The following is a 20,810-nucleotide window of genomic DNA, read 5'->3' as shown; positions in this document are numbered from 1 at the left end:
TGCTCCAACAGTGACACCCTGTGGTTGGTCCAGGTTACTATAACTCAATCCATCTAGGGAACCCAGATTCTTAATCACTTTGAGATTGGGAGCAAAAGTGGTGTTGCACATGATATTAGGTTCTTAGAAGCAGGAAGGGGAAGAGTGCTTCTAGGAATTGTATAGTTCAGTTACGGAGAGAGAAGACTTAGATGTTGAAAAGTCCAAATGTGTAAACTTTCAAAGGTGTAGGCTGAGAGAATGGGGTTCAGGCTTCATTTGGCTAGAGCCATACTGATTTCTTCCTACCAGACTCTAGAATTCTTATGATTATTTTTGTTGCTGTGTTTCCTGTTTTTGCAAGGCAATGGGGTTAGTTGACTTGCCCAAGGTCGCATAGCTGGATAATTAAGTGTCTGAGGCCACATTTGAACTCAGGTCTTCCTGACTCCAGGGCCCGTGCTTTCCCCACTGCGCCGCCTAACTGCTCCAACTCCTGTGATTATTAAACTTTAGTAAGACCCTTATTCTAGTACTGAAACTTGAATGAATTCCAAAAGATGTTTAGTGGAGTCCTAAGGAAAGAGGGTTGGCTATAATTTGATATTTCTCAGAGTTGCAGGATTAATAGTAATCTCACTTGGGCTTTAAAACATCTCTGAGACAGGAAAAAGTGGAGTGTTGCTAATTATTTCTATTTTACAATTAATGAAGTTGAGTCTCAGCTTAAATAGTATGTGTGGACTGGATTTAGAACTCACAGAAACATTAATATAGAGCTAAGAAGGACTTTTGATATCATCTAGTCCAGCTCTATACACATAAGAAGCAGCCTTGGAGAAGTTAAGAAACTTGGCCAACATCAGAAACCTAAGTGATAGTGCTAAGATTTGACCCCAGAATCAAATTCATAACTCACCTCTAATCCAAACCCTTTGTCGACTTGCTCAAGGTCTCAAACATAATAGGCATCCAGTCTGCGATTTAAACCTGTCCTCCAGTTCTAGAACCATGCATTTTCTTGTATTGTGCATGACTCCATTCTGGTGTCCTGTCCCCTGGGTGAGGATGGAATGAGAAGGGGGGCATTAGCTCTACCCCAGTTTCATGTTGGACCCATTTGCTCTCTGTTTCAGCCCCCCATGGGTGAGGAAGGAAGCCACAAGAGGTACGTAGCGCCGGCAGGAGGAGAAGCCCGGAAACGGTATCCGTCCCAGTCTTCCAGCAAACCGGCCCCAGGATCCAGCCAAGCCCACATCCCACCTGCCAGCCAGTCTGCAAGGGAAGATGCCAAAATATCAATCCAGCCCTCAGACGTACAGACTTTGGGAAAGTGAAGGGCTGTTTCCCACTTGGACTTGGGGAAGGAAGGGGACAGAGAAAGTCACAAGAATGGAGAGGTTGGAATGAAGGTGGACAATCCAAGAACAGGCCACTGCAGGGCACACGACTTGACAAGAGACTGGCTTCTGGCCACTGTGATGACCCATCAAATGGAGACTCCCATCCCCACCCCTCCCTTTCCCTCCCTTTCCCTCTCAAGTCTTCATGTCTTAGCTTATTTGGCCCAGGGTGGGGAGGGGAGAGTTTGAGAGAGATATAGATATATATATATAGATATATGTGTGTGTGTGTGTGTGTGCGTGTGTGCGTGTGTGTATGTATGTGTGTATATGAGTCTGTGTGTATATCTATATCAGATAGAGATATACACACATACGCATATATGTTGTTTTAAATTATTGACAGAATTTCATCCGTATTACCAAAATCACTCTTCAATTCTACAGCTGGCAGCCCACAACCCCTGCTACCTGGTCCCAGAGACTTTTTCCTCTCTTCTACCCCAACAATTCTACTATGCAGCCTGCACAGAGACCTAGAGTGCCACCCCACCAACCCACCCCCAGGCTGGTGTTATCCTGTGGAAACTGCCAATCTCACAGTCAAGCGGAGACATCTCCAATTGAGAGCCATAGAACTGCCTGGCTCCTAGGAGAATGATCTACACCCTCATCTGGTGGCCTTCACCACCATTCTTAGTCCTCCCTCCCCCTGCTTCCTTCCCAAACCTCCCATTCCTGCTTCGCCCTTCGGACCTATAGACCTTGGAGGAGGAAACCAAAGGATCTGGCCTGGGGCTGGCCCAGCGAGTGGCTGCTTGGGGAGGGAAGGCAGGGCCCTCCCCCTCTCTCATATACTTTCCAATTCCCTAGCCCCTCCCCAAGCCCAGAGAGACGCTGCTCACTGAAGAAGAGACCCTGTTAAAAGATGATTTATTTTATTTTACTTTTCTTTCCCTTGAAAAATGACAAAAAAAGGACAAAATTTACCACAAAAGACCAAAAAAAAAACCCCACCCCAACCCCAAACCACAAAAAGCGACTTCTTGCCCTTTGTTCTTTTGTCCTTAAAAATAATATTTTAAAAGTTGCCTTATTGTGGAGTGGGGATTTGACACACACTTGCCTGTTTTCCTCTGTGGAGTCAGAAATCTGGCTGGGATCACAGACTAAAACTGACTTGACATCAGAAGTTCTTGTTCTGGTCTTTGGCTGGCTGGATATAACTGAGTTTCAACAGGCTGGAAATCTTCCTTGGGACTGAGATACCACCTGCACAGCACCCTTCTCCCCCCACCTCCCAACCCCTGTGGTGGAAAGCAGAGCCACAGCTGGGGAGGGGGTGGTTTGTTTGGATACCTGCCGATGCGTAGTTTGAAGCTGACGTTCTGTGTATGTACTGTGCTGTTGTCGCGCCACATACCCCCATCCTCACTTTGCCTTTTTTTTTTTATATGCCTCCCTCCCCAGGGTCCTGAACATCAGTTGAGAGATGTGAGCCCCAGAGCAATCCCCTTCCCCAAACCTTGAGTTCCATCAGAGAAAGTGGCATCGTAGGTGCTGGAGATCGATAAGCTCTAGTCTTGTTTCAGTTCCCACCTTTTGAACTCCCATGTGCTTCCTATGGTGGTAGGGGGCAGAGCATATTCTCCCAGGTTGTTGGGTGGCTAGATGGTTGGGTTGGCCATTGAAGATAAACTTTCTTTGTCCTTGTTCTTATTTGCACCCACCTCCAGGAATTAGTCCAGTCTTTTAAAGTCTGGGGAGGCTTTGGTCTCCCCTAGAGGCTGATTTCTTCTCTGCTGTGTTTCTCATGGTATATATGTATTTGGCCCCCTGCCTTTTGTCCTCTGCCTGGTTCCCTAACTCCACATGTCTTTGGCTCTTGGCTACCCTATCCCCCAAGGGAAAAATGTGGCCACATTTTTGGGGAGGTGGGAGGGGTGATGTTACGTCAGAATTGGGAGGGAATCTCCCATGACAGACTACAGCCATATGTGTACCTGATGCTCTAGCAGCCACTTAGCTGCTAACCACTTGTCAGGTCTCTGGGTTATGGTGGAACTAAAGGAATAAGGTAGCAGGCCCCTCATAATCAGAAGGAATAGAGTAAAGGAAGGCACAAAGGGAAGTGAATGTCTTCAACACTTTCAGTCTTGGTGTTAAGTTGCCACATCCCCCCACCCATCCCCCCACTTATTCACTAGGCTCTAGAGTTTGATCTTCCTTCTATGTCCAAATCAATATTTCGAGGGTAGGAGGTCACTTGGTAGTAATGGTCATTGACAGAATTAGCCTCTATATCCCATTGTTGGACTGGAACTAGCATATTTGCCAAAGGGGCCTAAGATAACACCCCACTTTTTATTGTTCTTAGCTGCTCCCCCATCCTAAAAGCATCTTGGGTTTTGTCCTTTGTTATGTGTGGCCCAGGAGCTGGTCTATAAGCTCCTCCAGCCCTCTGGGGGCCCAATCACATCTGAGGCAACAGAGTTGGCCATGGAGGTAAGTTTGCCTAGCCTTTACCAGGGCAAGAGTTTCTGAGGCCCTCTAGCCCTGGTCTGGTGCTTGCCTTGGCAATGGACTCCCCTGGGCATTTCCCCCCACTTCCATTCTTTCCTCCAGACTGACCAGCTCTGGTACTGTATCTCTGATGCCACAGTAACCTCAAAGCTCAGTCCTCTGCCATACTTGGGGTTGGAAAGCAGGGAGGGCCAGGACAAGCCAGAGGCAGGATAGCTTCCTACATCAGCCATCCTATAGTGGTTAGATGTGCAGATTGCTTGCTGGGATTTCCCTGTGACTCCCCCACAGTCTGTACTTGACTCAAGTCCCAGTTCTCTGGTTTCTGCCCTTGGGCCCATGGTGGGAATCTAGTGAGACTGTCCTTTTGGTCTCCTTGACTCCTTATAAGGAAATTCCCTAACAGAATGTTCTCTGGGTGGGTATATCAGCACTACATCTCAGCTCACAGGTGGGGTGGGGGGGATTTTTTTTTTTATTTTAATGTTTTAGGGGTTAATGTTTCAAAGAGTAGTTTACATCTTCACTTTCTGAAGACACTTGAATTTAGGACCGACTTATCTGTGACAAGCACGCCAGGGGGGCTAGGACCTCCAGGCCTGCCCTTCCATTTCCCCTCAAGGACCCCAAGACCTGAGTCACAAAGCTCTTCGTTTCCTCCACAGCCCCTCCCCATCCTCTGTCCCATACAAAAGAAAAAGTTGTTCCATGTCCTGGATGGTTTCACTTACTTTCCCTAGGTTGGCTTGTTCCAGTAAGAACTTTGGTATTAACTAGCCTCTGAGTAGTGCCTCTTGTTCACTCCCACCTTCTGCTCTAGTTTGGAACTTGCTAACCTTCCCTCCTGGTTTGTCTTTGGGAGAAGATGCACTATAAATTCAGATATTCCCTCATCCCCAGCCTGGGCTACTGACTCAGACATAGATTGGTGCTGAGCCCTCTTGGGAAAATTTTATTTCATTACCTTATAACTTACTTTTTCCCTTTTAGAAATTTTGCTTTTGCAACAGGAGAAAAATTAGCCCTGGCTGCTCAGAGAAGGGGGAAGCCAGCCCACCTAGGCCAGGGATACAGGGGTAAGAGGGGGACAAACGGGGCCAATGACTGAGCTACACATGTATAACTTCACCAAAACTTGGAGAGCTTGGATGGTCTGGCTCCTCCCAAATTGGAATCCATTGTCCCAGATCAGAAGGGGATCACTTGGCTTCCCCCCTCGAAATACAACAAAAAAACTGCACCCCTTTTCAGCCATGTTGAAGGTAAAGGCAAAAGTTATAGCCTGTTTCCCCACCAGAGAGGAAAACGTCATCCAGCTTTGCTGTAAAGGACCCACCTTTTCCCTGATAGGACATAATTTTACCATGTGCTAGAACATCACATTTAAAAGGACAAAAAAAAATGTAAGATACTTGAATGAGCTTGTATTATAACATTAATATTATTCAGAGTATCTGCTTTCCAGGCTGATGTGATTCATTCATTATTCTAGTAACGCTTTAGTCCTTTGTAATTTGTGGTAATTATGCTTTTTCCTTTTTAATACAAAAAAAAGTATAAAAATAAAAATTTCAAAAGACTGTCATGGTGACTCCTTTCTCCCACTCCAGGGATTGGATTGGGGGTGATGGATAGAAGGATGGAGAGCTGTTACTGAGTTGGAGGAAGCCAACCACACAAGAGTGTTAAAGCAGAAATTAAATACAAAAGATTATTTTTGAAGGCAGATTGAGTTGCCTATTGACAAGGGTTAGAGAAGCGTCTGGATGTTACAATTGGCTGTAGATGAACTGATGTGCAATGGCTGAGTTGGAATGAATGAAACATGGGGAAAGGGGCATTTCTCTCCTTCCCCTGGAGTCTGAACTCTTGAGTATGGAGAAATTGCAAATAACATCCAAGAAATTTAAGTCTGCCTGCCATGAATGTTGGGAGTGGCTAATTTTATACTTGTTAGAGTAATAAGAGAATTCCAGAAGAGGTACTCATTAGTTCTATAGTATGAATTAGTTGGGATACCCTCCCCCCCCCATAACAAGCATTAAGTGGTGTTAGCTTTATGGTAGGAATCCAGGCCCTAGCAAGACATTGCCATCTAGTTTCCCTGCTGTCCAACCAATTAAGGCCCAAACTACAGGTTGGTCATTTTGCTGATGTTACTGTCAGGTTTGGGTATGAACAGAAGAATCAAGCCAGTGAGGATTACTAAATACAACTCAGTTTAGAAGATGAGAAAAGGTAAATAAGATTATACATTAAGTATCAAAATGAAAAGGTTTTGTTTCAATTGAATAGAAGAGTGCCCAGGGATCTTTTCTTTGGTGCTTGTTCATATTGATCAGTGACACAACTGGAAGGAAGGCTACAATGTTGGATGACAGATTATTGGGATCCAAAGTCTTGACAGGCTAGACCAGTAAGAAATATCTGATACACTGACAGGTAAATGTAGAGTTTAAAAAAAAAAAAAGGTGAGTTAAAAACAAACAGTTCACGTTTGTAGCATGTAAGCTTCTAGTAGCATGCAAACTCCTTGAGGGCAGGGGTGATTTGTGATTTTTTTGGTAAAAACCCCTTCCCCACCCCATACAACAGTGCCCTGATACTTTGAGGTGAACGGTGTGGGGGGGGGGGGGATAATTAATGAAGTTATTACTGGACCTACAATATTGTTCTTAGTTCCATGTTAGTAAAGGCATCAATAGGAATGAACCAGGCAGGATGTGAAGGCTTGAAATCATGCTATTCAAATACTGGATGAATAAACTGGTAGACTTTTTAGAAAAGATTTAGGCTGTTATCTTTACTAATGGAAAGGCTGGGGATGAAACTTATTTGGGCCCATAGAGTGAAATATGTGAAAATTTCTCAGGTACCAATTTGAGTATTTCAATAAGGAGAAACTGCCTAACCACAGCTGTTCAAAAGTGGCACAGACTGAGCTATATGAAATGATCATTTTAAAAGAGACTAAGGGGAGGAGCGCAGCTACAGGACTCACTGGAGAGAGCATTAAGCTTGGAATCAGGAAGACTCATATTCATGAGTTCAAATCCAGCGTGATATTGTCTAGCTGGATGACCCTGGGAAATGGCAACTCATCCCCGTATGAGGTCAACTGAACAACATAGAGAGGTTTCCAGTAATCAGTTTGGAATGATTTAAAGGGAGAAAGGAGAAAAGAACCAAGGGTAAAAAATGTTGATAAGCTGTTGGATAATCTGACAAGACCACAGTTTGCCTGCTCACTGATGGGTCTACATCAGTGGTGTCAAAAGGGCCACTAAACTGTAAAGATCTCTGCCAGTTCATGTTGTCTTATAAATACCACATATCAACATTATCTGTATTCTTCTGTGTTAAACATTTCCCAATTACATTTTAATCTGGTTTGTCTTTTTCCTAGTATAGTGCACAGGGGAGTTATGGGGTGAATGACACATTTGAATTTCGGTTTCTAGCACCAGTGGCTATCCTTAACTATGGTCTTCACTCAACACAGATAAAATTTTAAGTACTTTAAGTATCATTGCAGGCATCTCTCAAGCTTTACTGCAGATTTTGGTAATGGGGGAATATACCCTGTGGTAAGATTAATGTGGCAATTTAAATAGTGCATTGTGGCTTCGGGTCAAGATGGTGGAGAGAAAACAGGCACAGTTCTAGAGTCTCCTGATCTCTTCCCCATCTATCACATGAAACAAACCTCTTAGAGGAAGTTCGACTCACGGAACCCAGAGAGAAAAGCCAGGAGAAAGAGCATCTACCTCAGGATTTGTCTCCCGCTGCAGCTTTGGTAGAATTTGGGCAGGTGAGTATCAGACCCGGATCAGCCAGAGTTAACAGCTGAATTGGGACCGGGAGTCTGAGGGCCGGAGAGTGGGACCTGCTGGATCAGCGGTGGGGCTGGACGAAAGGGGCTTGGGTCCGCGGGGAAGCAGAGGTGCTGGTGTTGGTGCTGTCCCCCTGGAGTTTGGGGAAGGGGCTGCGGGGAGAGGTCTGGTGCAGGAGAGCTGCGGACACCATCGCTGGGCTCCTTCGATCTGAGAAACTCTGAGCCCATGCCTCCATTGCACTGATGCCTCCTCCAAAACAAACAATTGCAAACTACATCTGCCTCAGGCCCAGGTGTGTGAGCAGAAGAACCAGCCCAGCTGAGGAATGACCTCAGGCCAGGGTAAAGCCCACCATTGATTGAAGGCAAAAGAATTCAATAGTTCCAACTCCTCCCTTCGGGCAAAGGGAGAAGGCCTGGCAACCCAGGTCACAGACACTCCAGAGAGGGCAACCAGCACCTCCTACTGGCCAGCCAGAGAAATTGCACTCAGTAAAGCCTTTAGCTATCCCAAGCCCAGGTGAACCAGCCCCACCCCCCCCAATCAAGGTCTTAGCATAATGAAGAAGGGTCAGCGGAAAGGTGGATCCATAGAAAAATTCCTGGAAGGGAAAGACCCCAACTCAGAGAGACATGGAACCTCTGAGGAGAATACAATCTGGTCTCCAGCACAGAAAGACTTCCTCGAAGAAATAAGGAAGGAGCTTAAAAATTTGGGAGAGACAATACCTTGGAACAAGAAAACAAAACCTTAGAAAGTACAATTGGACAAACACAAAAGGAGAATAAATCTCTCAGATCATCAATTGGACAATTACAAAATGAGAACAATTCTCTCAGATCCTCAAATGAGCAAATGCAAAAAGAAATTCTCTCAAAACCTCAATTGGTCAAATGGAAAGCTCTTTCAAAAGTAGAATTGACCAATTGGAAAAGGAGTTGCAAAAGGTTAATGAAGAAAACTCCTCCCCCCAAAAAAGAATGGAGTCTACAGAAACTAATGACTCCATGAGACAGCAAGAGTCAAAATCAAAAAAGAAAAAATAGAAGCGATTGTAAAATACCTCATCAACAAAACCACTGACCTTGAGAATAGATCGAGGAGGGGCAACCTGAAAATTATAGGACTTCCTGAAAACATTGAAGAGAAAAAAAGCCTGGACTTAATATTACAGGATCTAGTGATGGAAAACTGCCCTGATATCATGGAATTGGAAGGCAAAGTAGTTATTGAAAGAGTACATGGATCCCCACCAGAAAAAGATTCTAAAATGAAAACACCAAGGAATGCTGTGGCCAAACTGCAGAACTATCAGATAAAAGAAAATCCTGCAAGCAGCCAGAAAGAAACAATTTTAATATCAAGGAGCCACAGTAAGGATCACGCAGGACCTGGCTGCATCAACATTAAGGGATCGAAGGGCCTGGAATGAGATATTTCGAAGAGCACAGGAGCTTGGAATGCAGCCAAGAATCTACTTTCCTGCAAAGCTGAGCCTACTCTTCCCGGGAAAAAGATGGACATTTAACGAAATGGAAGAATTCCAAAAACTTCTGATGAAAAGACAAGAGCTAAACAGAAAATTTAGACATCAAACAGGAGGTTCAAGAGACACATGAAAAGGTAAAAAAAAAAAAGGGGGGGTGGTAAAAGAAAAAAATGCAATAAATGTAACTCTAACAGAGAGAATACACCTTGCCAGAAATGATGGACTTTCATAACCTATCCATGAGACTGCTATCAAATGGGATGTAACTAGCTTTAACCCCATTCGGGAGAAAGACTAATAACTCTCAGGAATTTAGACTCTATTCGATAGAATATACAGAACTAGAAGGGTCAGACACTCAGAATTTTCTATGACTTAGATAACCTAAGGAAAAGAAAACACTACTGCCTTAAAAAGGGGGACAGGAAAGAGATGGGAGGAGGGAGGGGATTGAATGGGACAAATCTCATTACACGAAGAGGTACAAAAAAACCTATGGTAACAGTGGGGAAGAAGGGAGCAGAGAAGAAACACCTGAATCTTCTCATCAGACTTGGCTTAAAGTCAACCTACACATATTCAGTTAACTTATAAAACATCTAACCTTTCAAGTATTAAAAGGGGAAAAAGGGAGGGGGGGAAATAAGGGAAAATAATAAAAGGAAGGGAAGGGAAAAAGGGAAAGAAAGGGGAGGGTGTGATATAGGAGGGCAAAACACACTGAAGGGGGTGGTTTTCAGAAACAAAAGACTGGGGAATATGGATAAAAGGGGGAAAGGGGGAAAATACAAACAGAGGGAAGATAGCACGGAGGACAATAAAGAATTAGTAATCATAACCTTAAATGTGAATGGGATGAATTCTCCCTTAAAACGTAAGCAAACAGCAGAGTGGATTAAAAAACCAGAATCCTACAATATGCTGCTTACAAGAAACTCATTTGAAGCAGAGAGATACATATAGAGTAAAGGTAAAAGGTTGGAGCAAAATATATTTTGCTTCAGCTGAAGTAAGAAAAGCAGGGGTAGCAACCCTTATCTTAGACAAAGCAGCAGCAAAAATAGATAGCGTTAAAAGAGATAAGGAAGGAAACTTTATCCTCCTAAAAGGTACCATAGACAATAAAGTCATTTTAATATTGAATGTATATGCACCCAGTGGGACAGCACCCAAATTCTTAGAGGAGAAGCTGAAAGAATTACAGGAAGACATAGACAGCAAAACTCTACTAGTAGGAGACCTCAACTTCCCGCTATCAGATCTAGATAAATCAAATCATAAAACAAACAAGAAAGAAATTAGGGAGTTAAATAGATTGTTAGAAAAATTAGATATTGTAGACTTATGGAGGAAACTGAATGGGGATAAAAAGGAATATACCTTTTTCTCTGCAGTACATGGAACTTATACAAAAATTGACCATGTACTAGGACATAAAAACCTAATGATCAACTGCAGAAAGGCAGAAATAATGAATACGTCTTTCTCAGATTACAATGCAATAAAAGTCATATGCAATACTGGGCCAAGGAGATATAGACCCAGAACAAATTGGAAACTGAATAACCTCATTTTAAAAAATGAGTGGACCAAAAAACAATATAATTATAGAAAGAATTAACCATTTTATCCTAGATAATGATGATGATGAAACAACATACCAAAACCTATGGGATTCATTCAAAGGAACTCTTAGGGGATATATTATAGCTCTAAATGCTTATATGAATAAATTGGAGAAAGAGGAAATCAATGAACTAAACATGCAACTAAAAAAATTAGAGAAAGAACAAATCAAAAATCCCCAATTAAGTACCAAATTAGAAATTCTAAAAATTAAAGGAGAAAATAAAACTGAAAGCAAAAAAACTATTGAATTAATAAATAAAACCAAAAGTTGGTATTATGAAAAAACCAGTAAAATTGATAAACCTCCGGTCAATTTGATTAAAAAAAAGAAAGAAGAAAACCAAATAGCTAGTATCATAAATGAAAAAGGTGAACTCACCACCAATGAGGAGGAAATTAAAGTAATATTTTGAAATTATTTTGCCCAACTCTATGCCAATAAATATGATAATCTAAGTGAAATGGATGAATATTTACAAAAATATAAGTTGCCCAGGTTAAATGAAGAAGAGATTAAATACCTAAACAACCCTATCTCAGAAAAAGAAATTCAACAAGCCATTACTGAACTCCCTAAAAAAAAAAATCTCCAGGGCCTGATGGATTCACAAGTGAATTCTACCAAACATTTAAGGAACAATTGGTTCCAATCCTATATAAACTCTTTGGAAAAATAGGGAAAGATGGAACTCTGCCTAACTCTTTCTATGAAACCAATATGGTACTGTTACCTAAACCAGGAAGAGTTAAAACAGAGAAAGAAAATTATAGACCTATCTCCCTGATGATTATAGATGCAAAAATCCTAAATAAAATCTTAGCAAAATGATTACAACAAGTCATCACTAGGATAATACATTATGATCAAGTAGGATTTATTCCAGGAATGCAGGGTTGGTTCAATATTAGGAAAACTGTTAGCATACTTAATTATATCAACAACAAACCTATCAGAAATCATATGATCATATCAATAGATGCTGAAAAAGCTTTTGACAAAATACAGCATCCATTCCTATTAAAAACACTAGAGAGTGTAGGAATAAATGGACTGTTCTTTAAAATCATTAGTATCTATCTGAAACCATCAACAAGCATTATACTCAATGGGGAGAGGCTAGAGGTATTCCCATTAAGATCAGGGGTGAAACAAGGGTGCCCATTATCACCACTACTATTCAATATTGTATTAGAAATGTTAGCATCAGCAATTAGAGAAGAAAAAGAAATTGAAGGAATTCGAATTGGGAAGCAAAAGACAAAACTCTCACTCTTTGCAGATGACATGATGCTCTACCTAGAAAATCCCAAGAAATCATCTAAAAAACTACTGGAAACAATTAACAATTTTAGCAAAGTTGCAGGTTATAAAATAAACCCACATAAATCCTCAACTTTTCTATATATGTCTAGCAAGAAACAGCAGGAAGAGCTAGAAAGAGAAATCCCATTCTAAGTAACCTCAGACAATATAAAATATTTGGGAGTCTATTTCCCAAGACAGACTCAGAATCTTTTTGAAAACAATTATAAAACACTTCTCACACAAATTAAATTAGATTTAAATAACTGGGTAAATATCAACTGCTCATGGATAGGGAGAGCTAATATAATAAAAATGACAATTCTACCAAAACTAAACTCTGTTTAGTGCCCTACCAATCAAAATTCCAAAAAATTACTTTAACGAGTTAGAAAAAAATGTAAGTAAATTCATATGGAGAAATAAAAAGTCAAGAATTGCCAGGAGCTTAATGAAAAAAAGTACAAAAGAAGGTGGCTTAGCCCTCCCAATCTAAAATTAAATTATAAAGCATCAGTCATGAAAACTGTTTGGTATTGGCTAAGAAACAGAGTGGTGGATCAGTGGAATAGACTAGGTGTAAAAGCAGGAGATGATTATAGTAATTTGATGTTTGATAAACCCAAAGCGTCTGGCCATTGGGATAAAAACTCCCTCTTTGATAAAAATTGCTGGGATAATTGGAAGTTAGTATGGAAGAAGCTTAGATTAGACCAACACCTCACACCCTTTACCAAGATAAGATCCAAATGGTTACAGGACATAGACATAAAAAACAATACTATAAGGAAATTAGAAGATCAAGGACTAGTCTACCTGTCAGATCCATGGAAAGGGGAACAGTTTATGACTAAGGAAGAGTTGGAGAACATCACCAAAAACCAATTAGATGATTTTGATTACATTAAATTAAAAAGATTTTGCACAGATAACCAATGTAACCAAGATCAAAAGAAATGTAGTAAATTGGGAAACAATCTTTACAACTAATGATTCTGACAAAGGACTCATTTCTAAAACATACAGAGAACTGAGACATATTTTTAAAACAAAAAGCTATTCCCCATTTGACATATGGTCAAAGGATATGCAAAAGCAATTTACAGATGAGAAGATCAAAGTAATCCATAGACATATGAAAAAATGTTCTAAATCATTAATTAGAGGAAATGCAAATTAAAGCTTCTCTGAGGTACCACCTCACACCTCTCAGATTGGCCAGTATGACCAGGAAGGATAATGATCATTGTTGGAAGGGATGTGGGAAATCTGGGACACTATTACACTGTTGGTGGAGCTGTGAACTCATCCAACCCTTCTGGAGAGCTATTTGGAACTATGCCCAAAGGGCAACAAAAATTTGCATACCCTTTGACCCAGCAATACCACTATTGGGTCTATACCCTGAAGAGATGAAGAAAAAGGGTAAAAACATTACTTGTACAAAAATATTTATAGCAGCCCTGTTTGTGGTGGCAAAGAATTGGAAATCCAGTAAATGTCCTTCAATTGGGGAATGGCTTAGCAAACTGTGGTATATGTATGTCATGGAACACTACTGTTCTATTAGAAACCAGGAGGGACAGGATTTCAGGGAAACCTGGAGGGATTTGCATGAACTGATGCTGAGTGAGATGAGCAGAACCAGAAAAACACTGTACACCCTAACAGCAACATGGGAGTGATGTTCAACCTTGAAGGACTTGCTCATTCCATCAGTGCAACAATTGGGAACAATCTTGGGCTGTCTGCAAAGGAGAGTACCATCTGTATCCAGATAAGGAGCTGTGGAGTTTGAACAAAGTGCAAGGACTATTCCCTTTAATTTAGAAAAAAAAAACAGATAGCTTATTGTCTGATCTTGTTACCTCTTAGACTTCTCTTCTCTTTAGGGATATGATTTCTCTCTCATCACACCCAATTTGGAACAAGGTACAACATGGAAACAAAGTAAAGACTGACAGAGTGCTTTCTGTGGGGGGGGGGAGGGGGGAGGGAAGCAAGATTGGGGGAAAAATGTAAAACTCAAATAATATCTTTAGTAAAAATAAATTTAAAAAAAGAAAAAAAAATAGTGCATTGTGAAGACTGCTAGTTTGTAACCTTGATGATGATCAGAGACCTATAATGAAGTGGGTTAGGGTTATGAGATTTTTTTTCTGTTCCCCCCCCCCCATCTCAGTGGTCTCCTGAACTCATTGGACTATTATGTGGAGAGAGGATAAACCAGTATAAACCAAAACCAATACAGGTATGAGTTACTAGCCTGGAGATCTTGGAGAGGAGGGGAGGCAAGGCAGGGATTAAGTCTTAATAGTATTTTCTTCCCATTTTTCGTTAAGATTGAGGTTGACCGTAGAAATTCGAGAAGCTGGGCCGAGATTGGGACCGGGGTTGGAAATTCTCTGTATATCCCCATACGTTGCCTTTCCCTCATACTGTCAAGTTTTGGTGTCATTAAAAAAATCACAAGAAGGGGGGGCTAGGTGTAGTGGATAATGCACTGGCCCTGGAGTCAGGAGTACCTGGGTTCAAATGCGGTCTCAGACACCTAGCTGTGTGGCCTTGGGCAAGCCACTTAAACCCGTTTGCCTTGCAAAAACCTAAAAAGAAAAAAAAAAGACCTAGGTTTCAGTCATAGCTTTTACATTTTGGGAGCCTGGATAAAACCAGTTTCAGTTTCTCCAGTGATAAAATGGGGATAATTCTTTTATTGCAAAGCACAGGTTTGTTGTAGAAAGGCAGGCACTTTGTAAACAATGGACTATTTAAATGTGAACTGTTTTGCACATAGGTGCTGAATAAATGTGGGTTAAATTCTTACACTGGACTAAAAGTACCTCAAGTTTTTTTTTTAATTTTTATTTGCAGGCAAAGATTACAGAGGATGAAGGGCAGTAGCCTTTAGTAGAATCCGGGTTTTAGCTGGGGGTACTTTGACATATTTGACATTCTTCAAAAGTGGAGAGAAGGAAATTTGAGATGGCATGGTACAGTGAAATGAGCCTTGGTTTTGGAGTTAGAGGACCTAAGTTCAAATCCCAGTTCTGCCAATTAGCACTTGACTGGGCAAGTCATTTTTCTGGGTCTGTTTATCTGTAAAATGAGAGAAATTGGACTCAAAAATAATCAAGGGCCCTTAGATTTCAATCTTGCCATTCTATATGCTCACCCTGCTCTGGGCCTAGAAAGTTCACTTACGCAACTGCAGAGTATTCAGGGGTTATGCAGGGCCCCTTTTTGGATTCTCTTGCACTGGGGGGGGGGGGGTGAGGGAAGGATTCTGCTTAGGATTTCAGCTACTTCCTATCCTAGGTGCTCAGTGAAACCTGCTTCCAGGAATTGAGGGGAAACTGAGAACATACCACTTAGGACCCTAGCTGGCTGTGCAACTGAGGACTAAAGCCTTTGAATACTATCCCCTTAAAAGAATCATGTAAGGGGACACCATGACCATGGCATCTTGGGGTTTTGGCAGCCAGGGCTTAATGCTAGGGTTTCTAGCTTCTTTGCTATCTTGGGTCATAAATCCAGGGAAAGCTCTTTGGGTCAGTTTTGAGGACTCAGGACCTGAGCTTGAAACTTTGTTCTTCTAAATGAGAAAACATCTTAGCAGATTGGGAGAAAGTTGGAACATCTTTGGCAGGAGCCTGATGTAGGCTGATGGCATCCATCCTTGATGAAGTGACTCCCAATTACTTAACCTGCGACCCTGAGCAAGTCCTCCTCTCTGGGCCTGTTTATCTAAAAAAAATGTGGAGGTTGGATTAATGTCCTTTATCTAAATCCCATGTTCTGTGATTGAGTCTATTCAGGGGCAAGATAGGAGAGAGAAAATCGGCTACTTTCCAGACTGAGAACCTGGAGAACAAGAAATTATGTTGATCATTGCATTTTTCCCTTTTCCTTCCACCATACCAGTGCTAGCTAGGGTTTCCCATAGCAGGTTCTGGCAGCCAAGAGTAACCGATTTAATATCTGACTGCAATAAGCCTTTCATCCAGTCTTAAGACTTAGGTTTGAGAGTTCCTCATAACAAAATCTCAAAGGAACTGAAGGGGCATACAGGCCATTTATAAGCAGGTGCTGTTCCCCAAATAGTTATGCAGTTTGAAAACTTTAAGGTTGGAAAACTCAATACCTCCTAAAGCATTTCATTCCACTTTTGGATAGCTCTAATTGTTGGGAAGCATTTTCTGAGTGCATTTTTCATTCACTGCTCCTAATTGTAGCCTTTCAAATACAACTAGGACAAATTTCCTCAAGTCTTCTCTGAATTCAAAATCTCTCATGCTCATTGTGGCATAGGTGTGTGCAGAAAATTGGGATTGATAGTTTCTCCTGCTTAGCTAGGAAACTTTGTTCCTTCTCTCCCCTCACCACCCTACCCTCCCCCCTTTACAATCAAGTCAGATATCAGGGATTCTATCTCATTAGAAAATTATTTGGCAGAATTATCAGCTGATTTGTCAGGGATCTAATGGGGACAGCTCCCTATTGGAAGCAGTAGGAATAGGGGTCAAAGATTCATGCCTCCTCACTCTATCTTCTTGGGTGGGTCGGGGATGCTCTCAGAAAGAGGAGTAAGGTTTAACAACAGCATATGTCTTTCATAGGCCTTCGTTTGCTTGAATGTGGTATCCGTTCCATGAAGATGGTCAAGTACCCCCAGCACTCCATAGCACTGATTGAATCTGTCAGTGGAGCAGAAATAGGGATGCATTTTCTAAACCCAAATTATAACAATTCTTATTTCTACAGCATCTTATTTATAAAGCACTTTCTTCAAAGCAACTCTGAAAGATAGGGGACACAATTATTCTTGTCCCCATTTTTATAGAAGAGACTCAAAGAATGAAATCTCTCCAAAGTCACAAATCTGTTAAGTCACAGAATTTGAGAACTGAATTCCAGCAGACATTTCATATAATCTCTACTTTGGTAGAAGTTCCTTCTGCAAAGAATCCGTTTTGGAAAAGACCCTAGAAATATCTAGTTCAGTGCATGCAAAAACACATGTAGTAGTTCCTCTGTTGAAACCTCTAGGAAGGTAGGAGACTTATTCTATTCTCTCTCAAAGTCATTTTTGGATAGGCTTGCATTGTGAGGATTGCATGAGACGACAGATGCAAGGAATTCTATCAGTCTAAGTTATTACTCTCATTATTTACCTTAATATTTCCATGAAGAATCAAATTTGTTGGTGGCATGGTTGACTAGGGAGATAGCTACAAATAGGATATTGCAGATTCTCAATAATATAATAACTTGCACCAAAGGAGTGGCATAAAAGATGTTAGCATATATAAACATGACTAGAATAGAATATATAAACTACATTGCCTGAGTAAGGGGCTAAGCAATTCAGGTAATGCATTGTTTAAATATTTAAAAGATCTTGAAGGAGGACTCTGGCTTGTTGGGTAGAACTTACTTTGAGTGAAGTACATAGGAAAACATAATTGTTGAGTTATTGATATTCAGTTCAACTATTGGTATTTATTAACCTCTTACTCTGTTGTAAGGTGCTTGTGGTGGCACCAGGAAATCTTGTGTTCTAGAAGAGCTTTCCCAGCTTTGATTCTTGTTTGCCTCTTGGAGTGTAAATAGAGTGATTTAGTGAAAATAGTAATAGGGGCTAGTCCTGGCCCTGACACAAAATTATTTTGACTTTTCTGAACTTAAATTTTCCTCAAGTGGGGGAGGAGAGGGTTAGAGTAGGTGGTATCCAAGGTCCCTCCCCTCTAAATAAGCCATATTGCCAGCCATTTTGATTGGAAAAGACAAGGGGGTAGAAACTTAATCTAGTTTATATCTAAGCTAATCCCCAGGGAGCTCTTGAGGAGAACCTTACTTCAGGTGATGGTAGTCATGGAATTCCGGTGAAGGCAGAAAAGGCAAATGGTAACCACAGTGAGAAATGGTGGTGATGATGAGAGCCAAGGAAAACCACATAGTGATGGAAGACAGGTGAGAGCCCATTATCATGGGACCTACCATGGCTGGCAGCATATTGGAGACCTGCAGATAGATAGTGAGACAGCTTTGTTATGAAGAGCAAGGAGGGAGTTATAGGGGCGTTACTATGAGAGGGCTCAAAGTAGTGGCTCAAAGAAGGGACTACATAAGAAATATTTGAAGGCCAGTGGTGTGGAGGGCATGGTGGGGAAACCAGGCACTGAGTCTTTCTTCAGTTAGTTCCTTAAGATTGATTCGGGGGGGGGGGGGGGGGGGGGCGGCTAGGTGGCGGCTAGGTGGCGTAGTGGATACAGCACTGGCCTTGGAGTCAGGAGTACCTGGGTTCAAATTTGGTCTCAGACACTTAAATCATTACCTAGCTGTGTGGCCTTGGGCAAGCCACTTAACCCCGTTTGCCTTGCAAAAACCTAAAAAAAAAAAAAAAAAAAAAAAGATTGATTCTGGGGCAGCTAGGTGGAACAGTGGATAGAGCACCAGTCCTGGAGTCAGGAGGACCTGAGCTCAAATCCAGTCTCAGACATTTAATAATTACCTAGCTATGTGACCTTGGGCAAGTCACTTAATCCTATTGCCTTGTAAAAAACTAAGAAAAAAAAATTTGATTTTGCCTGATGAATTTATTGTTCTTAAGAGGATCCTAGGAGGGGCAGCTAGGTGGCGTAGTGGATAAAGCACCCGGCCCTGGAGTCAGGAGTACCTGGGTTCAAATCCGGTCTCAGACACTTAAATCCTTACCTAGCTGTGTGGCCTTGGGCAAGCCACTTAACCCCATTTGCCTTGCAAAAAAAAAAAAAAACCCTTAAAAAAAAAAAGAGGATCCTAGGACACCGATAGGTTTTCAGAAACTTAGGGTCTGCTTGGATGAAAATCCTGAGAATGAAGGAAGAAGAAAGGTAACTTAAAAATGAAGTAGCTTTCTGATTTGTCCTGACTAAGGAACAAGAGAAGGGTGAATCCAGTCTGCCTGAGAAATTAGAGTGTCTGTTTGTTCCCTAGGCTAGCTGGGAAGGGAGTCACAGGTTTGAGTCTGTACTTACCACATGTTCCACAGGATGAGCATAGAGAGAGACCACACCGATAGGGGCTGTCCATTCATGGTGTTTCTTATGGAATCGCTTATAGAATATAGAGTGATGAAGAAGCCTGTAGCAAAAATGAAATAATTATCATTACCCTGTTTGATAAATAATATGGAGGGACAGTAACAAGTAAAAGAATGGGAGCTACTCTTTGATCTAAACTTCACATCTGAGAGGTTTAGGAATATTTCTGCAGCTATCCCAGGTCAGTGAGTTGAGGGTCTTTATCTAATTTAGCATATAAACAGTCACCTGCATCTCTTTATTCCCTTAAAGTTTATAAAGTACTTTCCTCAACAATGGAGATGAGATTTAAATCTATGTTCTTCTTGATGTAAATTCCAGAACTTTTTTTTTCCTTTTGCAAGGCAATGGGGTTAAGTGACTTGCCCAAGATCATACAGCTAGGCCATTATTAAGTATCTAAGGTTGGATTTGAACTCAGGTCCTCCTGATCTCAGGGCCAGTGCTCTATCCACTGTGCCACCTAGCCGCCCTGAAATTCCAGAACTCTTTCTAGTCATTCCCACAATACTAAGGTCAAAGGGTGGTTGGTTCTAGTCCAGGGACCTAGGCTTTGGTCTCTGAGTTTAGGCCTCAAGCTCTGTCATTGAGTTTCCTAATGTGTAAAATATGGCCCAGACCATCATGAAGACGTCCTTTTTCCACCTTTCCACCCAGCTCACCGGTGTGAATAGTAGAACATGACTTCTTCTATCAGTACGAAGACAGACAGCTCCAGAAGGAACCAGTGAAAGGTGGGCAGCTCAGGGCGGCAAGGATCTTCTCGCCACTTGAGTAAATGGTAGTAGAGTCCCAGCATGGGGAAGGAGATAATGTACTGGTTGAAGAGAACTGTAAAAAGGGCCTGGCGGAGTTTCATAGGATCTACCTGTACCAGAAAAGGAACACTACTGAGTCAGAGGAGGTTGTGGTTTTTGGGTTAGGTCTAGAGCAGTCGATCAGGGGTAAAGCCCTTCACTTATTTTCTTGGAAGGAATCCTATCCCACAATGCTGACATAGCACAATGCCTTATAGATACTAAAATTAAATAGTTGGTGATGTTAATAATAATAATTATGATAATTCACATGTATATAAATATATATATACATATATCTATGTCTTTATAGTCTGAGGATTACAGAGTGCTTTCTTCATAACAAGTCTGTGATATAGAGGGTATAAGCATTCCTGTCCCTTTTTGAGGACAGAGATGCAGAGAGACAGAGTGACTTGCCTAGATTAATCACAAGGTTCATCTGTAACCACTAGAGCAGGACGAAAAGTCTTGACTTCTGACTGCTACTTCTATCATTTCTACTCCAGAAAGTATAGTCCCGAAGTTCTGTCATGGTTCCATCTAGGAATGTGCTGGTAAAATATTTAACAACTGAATCTCCAGGGGGAAACAAGGTAGGTATAAAACATTTTTAAGTTTAATCTGCATTACTAATATTTTTTCCCCTTAAGTCTAGATGAGAAATGTCATTTTTTCTAATTGATATTTTATTTTTCCAATTCCATATTATAAAGGTTTTTCAACACTCATCCACATGCATAATTGCCTTTTATTTTCCCTTCCCATCCCCTTCCACTCAGTGGCAAACAGTTGAGTGAATACTGTACACGTACATGTGTTTAACATG

At 41.4% G+C, this 20,810-nt stretch overlaps 2 protein-coding genes across 6 annotated transcripts in view; one reads left to right on the top strand and one right to left on the bottom strand.

The window, feature by feature from the left end:
* LARP1 (La ribonucleoprotein 1, translational regulator) overlaps positions 1-7,563 on the top strand; it is a 56,084-nt gene extending 48,521 nt beyond the window's left edge. The window contains exon 19 of one of the 4 annotated variants that reach the window (XM_074212550.1): positions 1,116-7,563. In XM_074212550.1, coding sequence (XP_074068651.1) covers positions 1,116-1,316 — 201 coding nt within the window. In that variant the 3' untranslated portion in view covers positions 1,317-7,563. The remainder of the gene's footprint in view (positions 1-1,115) is intronic. The other 3 variants (XM_074212548.1, XM_074212547.1, XM_074212549.1) reach the window with 3 other exon arrangements.
* Positions 7,564-14,100: 6,537 nt separating this feature from the next.
* FAXDC2 (fatty acid hydroxylase domain containing 2) overlaps positions 14,101-20,810 on the bottom strand; it is a 38,841-nt gene continuing 32,131 nt past the window's right edge. The window contains exons 6-9 of one of the 2 annotated variants that reach the window (XM_074212546.1): positions 19,847-20,052; positions 19,119-19,224; positions 17,957-18,123; positions 14,101-16,796 (exon numbers count right to left, since the gene is read on the bottom strand). In XM_074212546.1, the coding sequence (XP_074068647.1) occupies positions 16,640-16,796; positions 17,957-18,123; positions 19,119-19,224; positions 19,847-20,052 (636 nt within the window). In that variant the 3' untranslated portion in view covers positions 14,101-16,639. The remainder of the gene's footprint in view (positions 16,797-17,956; positions 18,124-19,118; positions 19,225-19,846; positions 20,053-20,810) is intronic. The other variant, XM_074212545.1, reaches the window with a different exon arrangement.

Source organism: Macrotis lagotis, chromosome 1, assembly GCF_037893015.1.
Source record: "Macrotis lagotis isolate mMagLag1 chromosome 1, bilby.v1.9.chrom.fasta, whole genome shotgun sequence".
Taxonomy (NCBI): domain Eukaryota; kingdom Metazoa; phylum Chordata; class Mammalia; order Peramelemorphia; family Peramelidae; genus Macrotis; species Macrotis lagotis.
Note: the sequence above shows the minus strand (reverse complement) of the source record. Positions and strands in the feature narration are given on the sequence as shown.